Source organism: Silurus meridionalis, chromosome 21, assembly GCF_014805685.1.
Source record: "Silurus meridionalis isolate SWU-2019-XX chromosome 21, ASM1480568v1, whole genome shotgun sequence".
In the NCBI taxonomy this organism is placed as follows: Eukaryota; Metazoa; Chordata; class Actinopteri; order Siluriformes; family Siluridae; genus Silurus; species Silurus meridionalis.
In genome coordinates, this window is record NC_060904.1 from 17,135,811 (window position 1) to 17,152,007 (window position 16,197).

Consider the following 16,197-nt stretch of genomic DNA (forward strand, 5'->3'; position numbering starts at 1 on the left):
AGAAAGCATTAGTCAGACAGACACATAGAGCTGGACAAAGAGAGAGACAGGGAGAATGACAGGCAGGGACAGGTATGAACAGATAGATAAACAGAAAGATGGACAGACAGAAAGAGACAGTTTGACAAGTATGTACTGTATGCCGACTAACAGAGACAGATATACAGGTAGGTAGACACTGTATGCAGGTAGACAGACAGACGGACAGAAAGGCAGAAAGACACACACACACACACACACACACACACACACACACACACACACACACACACACACACACAGCCCCCCTGTTTACTAAACAGTTTTTTACTAAATATATTCATGCAATTAAAAACAGAAGCCTCTGTTTTCAAGCCTCAGAAGGAACTCCGAGATGTTTTCTCTCTCACCAGCTGGCAGTTGGTCCAGGAGCTCCACTCGGACAGTACACAGCGATCAGGACATGGCAGCCTGCTCTCACGTGTACCTGCAGGAATCTCCTCAGGGTCACACAGGTAATCCTCCACCACGTCAGTCGGACCATCCACGGTGTTCAGCATACACCTGCAAGACGTATGCTTAAAGATTTATTTTTATATATACTGTATATGAAAATAGTATATATATATATATATATATATATATATATATATATATATATATATATATATATATATATATATAGACTTACAATCAGCAGAGGTTTCTTTTACTTCATTTATATTTAGTTTGTTGGTTATTATTATTAATAACCACCAAACTGAAAATTATTACTGATTTTTTTCATTTCTGAATAATTAAAAACAAAGAAACAAAACAAACAAAAAAATAAGAAATATATCGAAGAGCTACACAGAAAACAAACTGATGTGTTTAGGATTGAAATTAAATGTATTACCTGGAAATGACTGATCAGTCTAAGTGATTTATTTATTTATTTATTTATTTATTTATTTATTTATTTATTTATTTATTTATTTTATACATGTTAATGGTAAAACGTCGGACTTTTGAATGAGCTACATCATAACTGTTATCATCAGCATGTGGCTTTTCCGTGCGCAGCTAGTTAGTGGGAAGTTAGTTTAGTTAGTGGGAAGAACCAAGTTAGTGGGAAGAACCAAATATGGCTGGAAAAATCAGGTGTCCTAATACTTTTGGGATATTCATATAAGATATGTTCTGACCGGAAAGGAGTTTGGGTTAAGGGAACATTAAAGAAGCCGTACCTGACCTTCCTGGTCTGCACCCCGTCACCACAGTTCTCCTTCAGGTCCAAGTTACTGACTTTCCAAGTGCTCCACGGCTCAGCCACCCACACGTACTGCGAGCAGTCGCTCACACAGGGCACCACCTCGTACACCTGCAGCGCACACACACACACACACACACACACACACACACACACACACGCACACACATGAGCATCACAACATCTCAGTCACACCAAATAAAAGAACTCAGAACTAATTAGTGTGTGTGCATGGAGATCGACAGCGTGTTTAGACACCTGCTTCTTTCTTTAATTGCAGGAAATGTACACACTCCAGTGTGCAGCAAAAGTCACGTATCTCAAAAGTTAAATTTTTCGAGCTTACCTGTGCCTGTGCTCGAGCAGCGTATCGGGGGATAATTGGAGACAAAAAGAAGACAAAATGAAGCATATGAGACAAGAATATTAAAGCTGATACAGTATTGCATAATCATGGGTGCAAATCAATCCTGTGCAAATCTCAAATACAAATGAGAGAGAAAAAGTATGAGAGAGAGAGAGAGAGAAAGAGAGAGAGAAATATCATTTTTGAAATCATCCTGAAATCGTTGCTGGACCGTTGCCTCGGGGAGCTCCGGGTCTGATGAGAAGTATTTCAGGAACATACAAAAATAGAGATGGCATTAAAATACTAACACGTTCCTCACATTTCTTCCTCCATCACTCATTTCCTGGATTCCAAACATGAATAATTTCTCATCTTATAACTAAATATATAAAAATATGGCTGATGACCGGCAAATACGAGGGTTGTGAACGGCAAGTCCACCAAAAAAGTTTATTTCCCTCAGAAAATAATAAATAATATAATAATTAAAAGACAGACAGACAGACAGACAGACAGACAGACAGGCAGGCAGACAGACAGACAGACACATGAGCAGTTAGACTCAGTCAGAGACACAAAGGCAGACAAACAGACAATTATGAATTATTGTCTTCATATCTATATATCATTTGTGTATACACTGTGTATAATGTTTGTACAGTTGCATGTACAATGTACATATTCCATATAATTTAAATTTTTATATCCACATCCTGCACTATTATAACTTCTCATATATGTTTATATATTCGAAGGCTTTAAGCCACACCCACTTGTCACAATCATGTCCTCTAATCCCTAAAAAGCTAAAAGGATGCAGCAGCATGAAATTTTGCCTTCACTAAAACTAGGAGACCCAAACCCGTTCCAGAATGCTAAACAGAATGCAGAATGGGATGCACTCTCAGTGTTACCTGATTGACATGGTCGAGTTTGGGGCACGGCCTCCCGCCGTTGTACGGTTTCTCCCGAAGCCACTTGGAGCGAACTTTGACCCCGCTGCCGCAGGACTTGCTACAGCGTGACCAGTTGGACCACTCGCTGAGCTTGCAGTCTGAGGGGCATGGGATGATACACGCCTCCTCGATGTAGCCTGAATACAAACAGATCAGGTCAAATGGACAAACCTTAAACACAAGACAGTCTCACTGCTATCATCTGTTTGAAAGAGTTTTTTTCTGTCGAGGAAGTAAGTTAGGAAGAAAGAAAGAAAGAAAGAAAGAAAGAGAAAGAAAGAAAGAAAGAAAGAAAGAAAGAAAGAAAGAAAAAGAAAGAAAAATAAAATGATTAAAAAAAGAAGGAAAAAGAAGAGAAATAAGGGTGAAGAAAAGCAGGAAGAAGAAGAATTACTAAATAATAATAATAATAATAATAATAATAATAATAATAATAATAATAATTATGCACACACACACACACACACACACACACACGTACACACACATACATGAGGGATGTGAAATTGTTAAGCACAAGAAACCTGACACACTGTAATGACCAGGAAGTAAACATCTGCTGGATTTCTGTCTCTTGTGCTCAGACGTCTGAGTTTATGAGCGCAGACAGAATTTCAGAGAAACCCAGACAAAAGTCGTGACTGTGTTCAGAGCAGCCTGGTTTCAGACCTGACTGACATCTATTTCCTGAGGAAAACACACTGATGAATAGCTCAGAGTGATGGAGGATGGATAAGAGGAACTAATCAGTCTATTAGAAGAAGGAAGAAAAGGAAAAAGTATGGAACGATGAGAAAGAAAGAAAGAAAGAAAGAAAGAAAGAAAGAAAGAAAGAAAGAAAGAAAGAAAGAAAGAAAGAAAGAAAGAAAGAAAGAAAGAAAGAAAAGGAATGAACTACAAGTACTTATAAATATTATATAAGAAGTGGGTGTGGCTGCTCTCAGCCAATAGGATTAAGGTAGTCATGTGACCTTGTGACAGAGGAAGATCTGAAGTGTGTATTCGAGCTGGTCCTGAGGTCCTACAGCACTTCAGCATGTCTACACGTGTTAAATCATTCTTTGTGTTTCATCTGGAAAACGGCTCAGATCTCTGACTTCCTTACCCACAATGCACCACTCCACATGCCTGGAGGCATGCACAGACAGAGGAGCAGCTACGAGTTCACTGATCTTAACAAACATCTCCACTGCAACCTGCTGTGCTTTCTCTCATAGGCCGACCTCTTGGTGACCTTGTGATGACCTCGTTCTGTCAACCCCATGAAAATCCTCTCCAGTCAGAGCTGAATCTGTGCTCTGCAAGCATACGATTACGCAAGTTTCTCTCAAACATCAAACACTTTCTCTAAATCATCCTTAAAAAACATTTCCAAAAACCTCCTGAAACACAGATGAGATGATCAAGAGATGAGATGATGAGGAGATGAAATGATGAGGAAATAAGGAGGAGGTGAGGTAAATGTGAGATCAGATGATCAGATGATGAGATGATAAAAAGATAAGATGAGAAAGAGATAAGATTATTAAGACATTAAATAATAAAGAGATGAGATGATTGGGAGATAAAATGATTGCAAGATGAGATGTGAGGATGTGCAGACACAGAAGGAAAAGGAGATAGAGAGAGAGAGAGGGAGAGACTGACAGAAGAGAGATGCAAACAGAGAGAAAGACAGAGACAGAAGGAGATACAAACAGATACCAAGAGAAAAAGTTAGATGAAAAGATTTCTGTGATTAAAACCTGCTGTATAGCTATACCCTTCTCTCTCTCTCTCTCTCTCTCTCTCTCTCTCTCGCTCTCTCTTTCAGTAACACTCTGTAGGTGTTTGCCCCCGTGGGCAGGAAAGAAGAGAAGAAAGAGATGTGATGGGAATCTAATTAATGAGGGCAGTTTGAGCAACGCACACACACACACACACACACACACACACACACACACACACACACACACACACACACACACACACACACACACACACACACACACACACACACACACACACACACACACACCACACACACACACACACACACACACACCTCAAACATATGCTGCTCATCTGCAGTGTGTAAAAGCCTATGAAGTCTATGCCTATGAAGTCCTGGTTTGTCCTGAGTCCTGCACTAAGCTCCAAATAAAGGAGGATATACCAGAGGTCAGAGGTCACACTACATCAGACATACCCTTAATGTCTGCTCTCTCCCTGAAAACCAAGGATTTATGAAGGGATGAAGGTCCGGATGGACCATGACGAGAGACAGACATTCAGAACAAAAGAGCAAATGCCAATCACAAGACAATCATAGGTGCCTGTGAGCTCCTGTATGCAGAAGATGCAGACAGCAATTTCCTTTGAGCAATAAACACACACACACACACACACACACACACACACACACACATATTGGGACATATTTTAAAGTAGTCAATGTGCAGCTTGTGTAGCAGAACATATTTACTGTCCTCTAAAAATAACTCAACATACAGCCATAATTGTCTAAATAACTGGCAATAAAAGTAAATACACTAAATCCCTCAGTGAACATGTCAAAACTGTGTCCAAAGTGTAAATATTTAGTGTGAACACCACTGTTATGTAGCACTGCCCTAATCCTTCTGGGCTTCATGGACCAGAGCTGCACAGGTTGTTGCTGGGATCCTCTTCCACTCCTCCATAATGACATCACGGAGCTGCTGGATGTGAGACACATGCTGCTTCTCCACCTTCTGCTTCAGGATCCCCACAGGTGCTCAATAGAGTTCAGGTTTAAAAACATAGTTGATTAGTCTGTCTGTCTGTCCATCTGTCTGTCTGTCTGTCTGTCTGTCTGTCCATCTGTCTGTCTGTCTATCTATCTATCTATCTATCTATTCATCTATCTATCTATCTATCTATCTATCTATCTATCTATCTATCTATCTATCTATCTATCTGTCTATCTGTCTGCCTGTCTGCCTGTCTGCCTGTCTGCCTGTCTGCCTGTCTGCAGTTTCGTCCATCTATGGATATGAATGTAGCAGGTTTACCATCAATGTGACATTGAAGGTGGTGGTCTGTAACTTCAGACAATCTCTTTCAAATAAAATAAATGTTAACAGCAGGTTAATGTGGGGGTCCAGACACTGAGTAGAAACATCATTTGTAAATAACAGTAATCTATATTAAGGACATTGTTATATTTTGATTTAAGTACACAGGAACATAAGAGGTACAAATGGGAGTCTGAGTGGAGGAGAAACCCACCGTGACTGTTACAGCGTGATGTCTCCACCAGCCTGTTGTCCTGGTCGTAGCACACCATAGCCTGGTAGCGGTAGCCCTGTCCACACTCCCGGCTGTCCCCCTGCACTCGAGTCGCCAGAGTGACCACGGAGCCCTCGGGCAGGATGCAGTCGGACCAGTTCCCCACCGGCTGGGCGTTATACTTATTACAGGGGCAGTACTGTGTCTCGCTCAGGGGGTACGTCTGACTGTTCTTGCACTTGTCCTTCTTTTTGCTCTTTCCTGGAAGTCAGTGGAGATGCTGCAGGTCAAATAATCAATCAATCAGTCTGTCTGTCTGTCTGTCTGTCTGTCTGTCTGTCTGTCTGTCTATCTGTCTATCTATCTATCTATCTATCTATCTATCTATCTATCTATCTATCTATCTATCTATCTAACCATTTACTATCTAAAGTCATATAATCAGCACACTGGAGTCCAACTCACTGTACATTTAACATTCTCTAGATGGGTTTTAATTATTCCATAGGAGTGAGGAGTTGCAGCTCACCCACTAGGGCTCTTTTCCTCGTGCGCACACCCACGCAGTCAGCAGTGCACGCTGAAAACCTGGACCAGTTGGTGAGCTGACAGTCATCTCTGCACGGCAGCTGGCACGCCTGGTTTACTGGCGGCATGGAGCTTGCAAACTTCAGACACTGGGCTACGTCTGCTACAGAACCGTCCAGCTGCCGACATGAGACCGCTGCATGACACACACACACACACACACACACACACACACACACACACACACACAGAGAAAGCAGTGAGACTCAACAATTCAGTGCATTACAGAGAGACACACACACTGTGACACAGAGACAGGGATGTAGATGAAAGTGTTCAGAAGCAGCAGGATGCTGTTTACGAGGATAAAGACAAGGACAGTCACAAGGAACACTTCTGACAGTGACAACATTTTCAAATCCCTTGCAGATCTGTTTTACTTCATTCTATATACAGCTAGGAGACGATAAAAACGTGCAAAATGTTCGACAGATATGACCACAGAGTAGTGGTAATAGTCTGCACATAGGTCTGCTAAAGCGCTTTGCTAATCCTAAACATCATCTAGAATTTCGTACCCCTGGTCTGAAGCCCTGCACCGCATCCCTCCTGAGCTCCACCAGTGTCCTGACGGATGCTCCACGGGACAAGCTGACACCGGCGCCATTTGTGGGTTTTCCACCTGCGGAAACAGAAACAGCGAGTTAATAGTTTTATTATAGTGCTGAGTTCCTGGGTGTCCATATCTCTGAGGAACTTTCCTGAGCACCCACATATCTCAACAGTGCCTTTACTTCTTCCTCAAGAAACAAAGAAAAGCTCAGATATCCTTCAGACATCCTCCCATCCATCCATCCATCCATCCATCCATCCATCCATCCATCCATCCATCCATCCATCTAGTGCTCAGTTTTTAGGATGTGTACAATAATTTATGTTTTAATGTTGAGTCTGGCTCACATCTTGGATCAGGGCGGGGCTTGACTGTAGTTCTTTGCACTCATTGGCTGGTTTGGTTTGGTTTGAATGGGCAGATCCTGACCAAGAAGTAAAGACTGCAGAGAGATTTATATATTAGCTAGATTTATATATAAGATGCAACTTCCGGGCACTTGAGCAAGGCCCTTAACCCTCAGTTGCTCAGTTGTAAGTCGCTCTGAATGAGGGCATCTGGTAAATGCCATAAATGTAGATGTAACACTGAAAACCAGTTTCCCTCCAACATCCCTGCATACCTGCTGGTCTTGCACTTTCTTCCCTTCCTCCGCACTCTATAATGCTCTTACATAAGCGTTGCACACGTTTGCATCATGCGAACACAAAGTCTTGTTGTATATGAGAGAGAGAGAGAAAGAGAGAGAGAGTGTATGTGTGTGTGTATACAGTGTGTATACTGTACCTGTAACCTGGACAGACTGAAGCTGGACGAGGAACCTCACACTCTCTCTCTTCATACAGAATCTCGGGACACTCCACACCTCCGTTTACCGGCTTCTGGATGATCACACGGAACCGGGATTGGTTGTACTTCTGGCCACTCAGTCCTGAAGATGGCATGGTGTGTGTTAGAGGTACAGAAAGGAAATAATGCAGAACTCAGAAACACACTCAGACACCACCAATCTCTTCAGTACAGAACCTGTGTTACACGGTGAAGGACAGAGCGTCCATTCGCTGAACACTGTTACTATACAGTCCTTCTTACAGGGAAGCACACACTGTCTCACTGACGGGGACGAGGGGCTTCTGGACATCTAAACACACACACACACACACACACACACACACACACACACACACACACACACACACACACACACAATAAAAGTTTTAACACTATTATAGAAATGATACTGTATTAACGTTACTATAGAAACAATGTTTTAACGTTACTATAGAAACATTACTGTATTAAAGCTGCAATAGAATTGATACTGTATTAATGTTACTACAGAAACAATACTGTATTATCATTACTATAGAAACGCTTCATTTTATGTTAATATAGAATTGATACTGTATTTATGTTATTATAGAATCAACACTGTTACCATCGAAATTATACTGTTTGAACGGTAATATGGAATCGATACTGTATAAACGTTAACTGTGATGTGCAGCTGTGCATTCCAAACTTCTGATCAATCAGAATCCAGCTGTTGGTATGCAAGAAATGTATCTGTTATCACCCTGTCAAAAAAATGTGTGAATATTAAGCCACTCCCCTTTATCACCTGCTTATATCACCTGGGGGTAGGGGCAAGGAGAGAAGATGAAGATGAAACGAACAGCAGCTTGTAGATGAGACAATGACAGGGAATGAGAATTGTACATCTGTGCCGTTCAGGAGGAAGATTAATGCAAATGTCAGGTGTGACGCAGCACCTCGAAGGCCTCGCAAATCGGATGGAGCGATAATCCGACCTGAAAACATGGCAGTGACTCGTCCCTCGGCGGCATTAAATAGAAGCCACGAGAGCGGCCGTAATACTATAATCTTCCTCCACAATAAATTCTCCTTATTCGCTGCCAGCTCATGACTTAAGGCTATATATTGCGGGGAGATAAGTGCTCGAAGAAAGATCGCTTCCTTTAGCGTAATGTCCTCCTGATTCTATCATCCGGCCGTAATCCGCTTTCGTCAGGGCGTCTCGTTTATAAGCAATGGTTAGCAGTGATCTGGATAAATACGAGGCGTGTGGACAACAACGACGACAACAGTGATGACTACAAACCATTTGTGTTTATTCCTGAGTTTTTCCTGACCAGCTGATTGGGGAAGAATTTACCATAAAAGGAGAGAGAGATTTTATGAGTTTGTAAAGGAATCAGGGTCGATTTAATGAAGCTACAGCTGTGAAACCATTTTTTTTGTGTGTGTGTGTGTGTGTGTGTGTGTGTGTGTGTGTGTGTGTGTGTGTGCGTGGCCGATGTGAATGAGAGAAGGGAGATTAATGGTGTGAGGATTTGTTTGGGGTTGGAGGGCATGCCGCAGGAGGGAGAGCTGAGGATCAGAGTGAGGAAGACAGCAGGATGTCAATCATTTTACACAGCTCAGAGATGAAACGCTGAGGATGTGCATGTGCAACACCTGCTGATCAATCAGAGTCCAAAAGTGTTGTATTTATTTGAGAACACACACACACACACACACACACACACACACACCACAGAAATGTACACATTCCAAACCAATCAGAATTCAACAGGGCTATTTTTACCAAAGTGCACACATATAAACACGCACATACACACACATACACACACACACGTGTTCACAACAAAATCACAGGTATTTGTTAATGCACTCGGTTTATCACACTGTCGTTTCTATAGTAACAGTTCATTTACAAGGTTTTGTTCTACATTGTATACTGAGACTTTAAACATAAACAGATCTATCTATCTATCTATCTATCTATCTATCTATCTATCTATCTATCTATCTATCTATCTATCTATCTATCTATCCATCCATCCATCCATCCATCCATCCATCCATCCATCCATCCATCCATCCATCCATCCATCCGTCCATTTGTCTGTTTGTCTGTCAATCCATCCATCTATCCAGATAGATAGATAGATAGATAGATAGATAGATAGATAAACCATTTTATTTATCAGCATATCTGTCTGTCTCTGTCTAATCTATTATTTATGTGTGAGAGGTGTGTGCGTGTGTATGTGTATGTGTGTAAAACGTTGTTCTGCTCAGATTTTACTGAAATCTCTTACTGATCTGAAGCTCCACCGCACTGCGTTTCCCCGAACCTCATCACAGTCTCCCACTGAACTCCTGCATCTCCCCTGACTAACAATAACGCTAAATATCTGCAGAATTCAGACTAATGAATGGGAATTTCAGACGGTCTCCACACCTCAGATTTTATTCCACTGGCATCGATAAAAACAGCTCGCACATTTCTCCATCAGGAACGCCAAAAATATCAGCTTCCTGCCTTCTGCAAGCTGTCATTATTTTTCAATTAGGAGTAAACTGTCATCGCTGCTGAAACGAGGAGGAGCGTCCTGTTTATGTGCAGCCCACGCAACAGCAGATCATTAACTACATTAGGAGATAAAATAAATGTACGCCAGCGCTGTTCATCTCTCTGTTAGTCTGTTAAACACTTATTATTACCATTCATTTACGCACCGCAACAATATGTGTGTACTGTGAGTGTTTGTGTGTCTGGAGTTGTCTGAATATCTATAAAGAATTGTCTGCCCGTCTGGGGTTCTGTCTGTCTGTCAGTAAAGAGTTGAACATCTGTCTGGAGTTCTTTTTGTCAGTCTGAAGTTCTGACTGTCTGTCAGAAGTTCTGGAACCAAAGCACAACTTTTCTGTCATTGTCTGTCTCAGAGTTTTCACCCTGCGCTGCTGCTGTGCTACATGCTAACTGCCTTCATTCCTCACTGGATCAGTGAAGGCATTTGCCACTATTTGTCTCCAGCATGCTGCACGTCTCTCGTCTTGTAGTAATTAAATTGCAAGAATCCAGCGCACTTAATTACTACCATTAGCGTTGCGGGGAAATTAAGCAGTTTGGAAATGACAGAGCTAATTAGCATGTTTGCTCCTGCGTGTTTATCGCGCTTTCTCCCCTGGCCTGGTTTTGCCTGGAGTGGAGAGACAGACTTTGAGTGCATACTGCATTTTCCCTGAAGCAATCTACAGCCATCACACACACACACACACACACGCACGCACGCACACACACACACACACACACACACACACACACACACACACACACGCTAATGTGATACGAGCAAACAAATGCAGAGCCCTCATTAGCCCACTCAGAGACTCTTAACTCCAGAATCACTCCAGAACCGGGTTGAGTACTGTAATGTGCTCTCTGTAATCCTAATGTAGTAATGAAATACTACTAAGCAATGAAGGACATTATGCCTTTAGAATGTATGCCAATCATGCATGCTAGATTAAATTTTTCTCAAAGCAGTTCTCTGTTAGCCCCAAACTAGACCACAGGTTTTTTTTGTCTTTGGTTTACAAAACAGTGAAATAATTGTCTAAAATTATCCAATCAGCTCGTTGTGTTACACCAGCAAAATTCTGAAAATAATTATGCACACACACATACACCTGGGTCAAGAGCTCCATTTTTTGATGGTGCTCAAAGAGCCAGGATTAGCATTCAAAAAGTGCTAATGTACTGGAATCTTTTTACACACAGCAGATTTACAGGCACAGGATGGTGCAAAAAACTAAAAACATCAGTGAGCAGCAGTTTGAGTATTGAGCAGCAGAGTGAATTGAAATTTACAAGTAGGCTTCTGTACTGTGAATCATTCAACTCTTGACAACTGAGTGAACTAAAAACACAGAGCAGCTCATATCCTAAGGAGGACGAGTCTATAGCAGACAGTGGACGAGTTTAAACTTGAAGGAGAAAAAGGTTACAACTAGCATTTTTTTGATAAATCAATTCTGTTCGCTAAATGTTTATCAACCATATACCAAATATGACTTCTTACTTTTTGGGTGGGACTTGCCCTACGTTGACCTTGACACAGATGACTTTGCGGGTCTGCATGCCCATGGCACATGATGTCTTGCCCTGTCCGAAGAGTGCGGCCCGGGTTGAGTTGAGCACGGTGACCGAGGTGTCCTCAGCACAGGGCCCCCACGCTCCCGTTTGCCAATGGTAAATTACGCAGGGATGCTCATTACAGCTCCTCATTTCCTGTAGCGCGCTGGCGTTCGGACAGCTGGAGCCTCCTGGAAGTGCACAGACAACATGGCTGAATCCCAAATTGCACCATAAACTACAAATAAGTGCACTACACTGCTCTCTAAAATAATGACTTCTACCCTCTGTACGATAGACAGCACAACAAAATGTATGACATTTCCAAGGAGGAAAAAACTCCTTGCTCTTTTCTCTCAATATCAGTGCACTATTTAGAAATGAAAGCCTTCTATACAGTACAATGTGCAGGGCACTCTGAGAGACTCTGATTTGGTAATCGCAGATTAGGACACTGCTAATAACTTCCTTTTTTTTACAGTTTAATTTTTAAAATACAATGACTCTGACAGACAGACAGACAGACAGACAGACAGACAGACAGACAGACAGACAGACAGCACTCAAGATTAAAAACTTTTTGCAGAAATACAGACAGGGAACTCCTTACAGACGGACAGACAGACAGACAGACAGACAGACCTCTTCACAGAAGAGAGCAAGGCAGACAGAACTCCTTACAGACAGACAGACAGAAAATACCTTGCAGACAGACAGAGAAAGATTCTTTTTACTCACACAGACAAGGAAACAGACAGAACTCCTTATTCACAGAAAAACAAATAGACAGAGAACTCCAGACTGAGAGACAGACAGACAAACAGACAAGACAGAACTCCTCATTCACAGACAGACTGATTGATTTCTTTTAGCATTTTGACTGCTAATGGGACGTTAATATTTCACAGAATTTCGGTATGTTTTTTTTGAAGCGTATTCATAACCCCTCAAAAGCTTTACTACAGTGTATTTTAACTATATGCTAATATTGTGAGCTAACCTGACTGGGTTTTTTTTTAAAACATATTAATCATTTTTTTTTTCTTTTTGTTTTTATAAATACAAATAACTTTCCTTGCTAACTGCCTGCTTTTTTGCTAATATGAGGCAAACCTGGACAAATGATTTTCAGAAATATTCATGAATACTCCAGCTAGCTAACATGAGGTAACTGGAGAGGATTACTGAAATCATAAAAATAAATGTTTATATTATTGACAAGCTTTTTAAAAGCATTTTTATGAGCAGTAATTAATTATTGAAAACTTAAACATATTTTTAAGGGCGTATTTATTCATTTATTTATTTACAAAATTTACAGCCAGAACTTATAGACTTCAAATGGACTACATGGACAAAATTATTGTGACACCTGACTGTTCCAGCCACATGTGGTTCTTCCACAAACTGTTACCACAAAGCTGGAGGCACACAATTGTACAGGACGTCTTTGGATGCGGAAGAATAAAACATTCATGAACGAATGTGAACGCTGATTGCACCCCAGACCTCCTGACTTCATTACATCAGTACTTTACTAACATCCTTGTGTCAAAATGATTTTCCACAATTCTCAAAATCCAGTGGAACCTCTTTCCAGAAGAAGAAGTTATTATTAAAGTAAATGGACACTAAATGTGGAATGAGATAGCACACATCAATCTCATGCTCAGGTGCCCACAGTTTTGGTCCATATAGTGTATATCCACATTTGTTTGCTTTTCTTGATCTAAGATTAAATACTGACAGTCAAAACTCACACAATATTTCCTTCCTTAATAAATAATATTTCCAGATTTTTTTAACATCGCCACTCGTGCTTTCTTTTGCTGTCTATATGGAAGGAGAGGAAATGTTTAACAACTCTCCAATCCTCTGTCTCGCTCCTCAGCAGTGAAATGAGAGTGTGTCTGACATAATTGCTGACATTCTCAGCTCTGTGGATGACGGAGCAGCTCGAAGGGGTGCCGAAAATCGAGACCTGTCCATCTGGATGAGGAAAGCAGCTCTGTAACAAGGAGAAAGCACACCCACTGCGCAGAAAAACACGACTCTGAAGGACTTTAGTCTCTAGAGACCTGATGCTCTAGTGTTGTCTTTCAAAGCAAGGCTGAGGAATTTTAAAAAGATCACTATGTGTGAAAGACTGGCTTTTTTTCTGCTTTTCTGCTGCTGACAATTGGTGTAAGATGATATTTTATAGGAAAACATGCTTTATAGCAAAACATGCTCCACAGAACTGGTCCAGGGAATCGAAATGGGCAATTATTTAGATTCATTGCGTTACAGTGTCGTACCTAATTTACATAGAATTCAGAGAATCCTAATCACTCTTTCAGTGAAATTAGGGCTCTGTGTAGAATATATAAGCAAAAAACAAACAACTTGTTGCTCGCCAGATCTAAATAATTTGATAAAAAACGTTCCGACCATATTACATATGTGGATACCTACCTCAAGCCTTATACGAGGTGGCATCAAGAAGTTTCGAGACCAGCTTTGTTTACAAATTGACATCTATAAGTTTCCACTCTTCTTCTTCGTCTACATCTGCCTCTTTCAAACCAACTACCTGCATGTCTTCCCTCACCACATCCATGAACCTCCTTTTTAGCCTTCCTCTTTCCCTCTTTTCTGGTGGCCTTATCCTCAGCATTCTCCTACCGATATACCCCATGTCCCTCCTCTGCACATGTCCAAACCATTTTAATCTCACCTCCCTCACATTGTCTCCAAAACGTCCTACATGCGCTGTCCCTCTAATAAACTAATTTCTAATCCTGCCCATCGTCGTGCTGCTACCTCCAGCTCCACCTCCTGTCTTTTACTCAATGCCACTGTCTCTAAACCATACAACATCTCAGGTCTCACCACAGTCTTATAAACTTTCCCTTTCACTCTCACAGATACTCTTCTATCACAAATCACTCCTCCTATCACTCTTCTCCACCCACTCCACCCAGCCTGAACTTTTTACTTCACTTCTCTAACACTACGTTTCCACACTATCACCTTCAAAATAGTCACATTGCAGCATTCCCAGTTTTCATACCACTTCTGGAATGTATCCTGGAAGTCTTCTTTTTGAAGCATGTCAAGTGCATTTTGCAATTCGCGATGGATCTCTACAGTGGCAACCTTTGAGCTAGATCTTCATCTTCGGGAGGAGGTAACGTGGTAACACACGTTGTAAGTACAGCACCAGTTGCACAGCTCCCGACCTACACAGGACGGTGTCTTTCGGCACTCTGAGGTTAGTGCTCCCTGTGACCGTGTGTGCAGACTTGCGCTGCCATCTGTTGGTGTGTTACAAAACTCGTCTAGAAACCACCACTACAACCCCCTACTCCAAGATCTATTTTTTCTTATTTTGGAAAAAGAAATATCCTCAGAAATAAAAGACAATTCGCAAAGTTGAGGTAAAAAAAAAAAGCCAACTCCAAGACCCGACCCGAGGTGAAGATCTTCGGCAAAATGTTAAATTTTTATGGGTTCGTTGACACCTTCTGCTGATCCCAGTTCTGTTTGCTATGTTGGAATTCGCACCTTTGTATCTTCAAGGCTGCGAGAACTGACACCATTATTCAGCGTGAAAACAGAGAACAAGTGCTTGTATTTTTGGCTTTTTTATACAGGCTCGCTACACAACAAGGCCATTCGAATAAAAAAAAACTCAACCTCTGAACAAACACCTGATCTTCAAGAAAGCAGTTCAAGTTCGAAGGTCCAGAGTCAATGCATCACATCATCTTTTTTTTTTTTTTTATCTCTGTTTGCTGTATAAATTTCAGTCTTTCCGGCGTCTCACTCAAAACTATATTCAAAGACATCCATAATGCATAAAGGGCCTTTCTGCATGATTTGGTGTGTTTAGTGTGCGTGTCCTCCATTAGGAAGCGGCCGAGACGTCTGCAGAGAGCGCCGAGCAGACAGCACATACTTACGATAAAGATGAAAGTAAAGCTTGTCCTCTGAACGGCAAATAATCCAAGGGCACTTTTGTGAAAATGATTTCTCCAAACAAACCCGTCGGAGGAAATGACCCGGCACAAGGTGCGTTCATCGTCGATGTCGTCGAGGATGCTGCATGCCACTATTGTGCTTTTTTGCTTGTGTAATGACTTCCTGGGGATTTCTAAAGGACTCCATAACCACTTTTTTTCTGAATGTGTCGTCTAGAACAACAATCAAAGCCCACAAAATACCACAGAAGTTTCCGGAAGCTTTCTCTGAATTCTTTACAGCCCTTGGAAGAAAAACATTACATCCTTATATCAAAACTAATCTGATTTATAATGAATAATGTATTGTATTATTTGTTTTTTG

General features: G+C 41.3%; 1 protein-coding gene across 1 annotated transcript in view; it reads right to left on the reverse strand.

The window, feature by feature from the left end:
- The window catches only part of LOC124403600 (thrombospondin type-1 domain-containing protein 7A), a 96,628-nt gene that overhangs the window by 16,790 nt on the left and 63,641 nt on the right, over positions 1 to 16,197 (reverse strand). Inside the window, 11 exon segments of the mRNA XM_046877273.1 lie at positions 390 to 543; positions 1,209 to 1,342; positions 1,578 to 1,583; positions 2,495 to 2,673; positions 5,786 to 6,046; positions 6,315 to 6,509; positions 6,892 to 6,995; positions 7,713 to 7,857; positions 7,953 to 8,045; positions 8,048 to 8,067; positions 11,819 to 12,062. Coding sequence (XP_046733229.1) covers positions 390 to 543; positions 1,209 to 1,342; positions 1,578 to 1,583; positions 2,495 to 2,673; positions 5,786 to 6,046; positions 6,315 to 6,509; positions 6,892 to 6,995; positions 7,713 to 7,857; positions 7,953 to 8,045; positions 8,048 to 8,067; positions 11,819 to 12,062 — 1,535 coding nt within the window.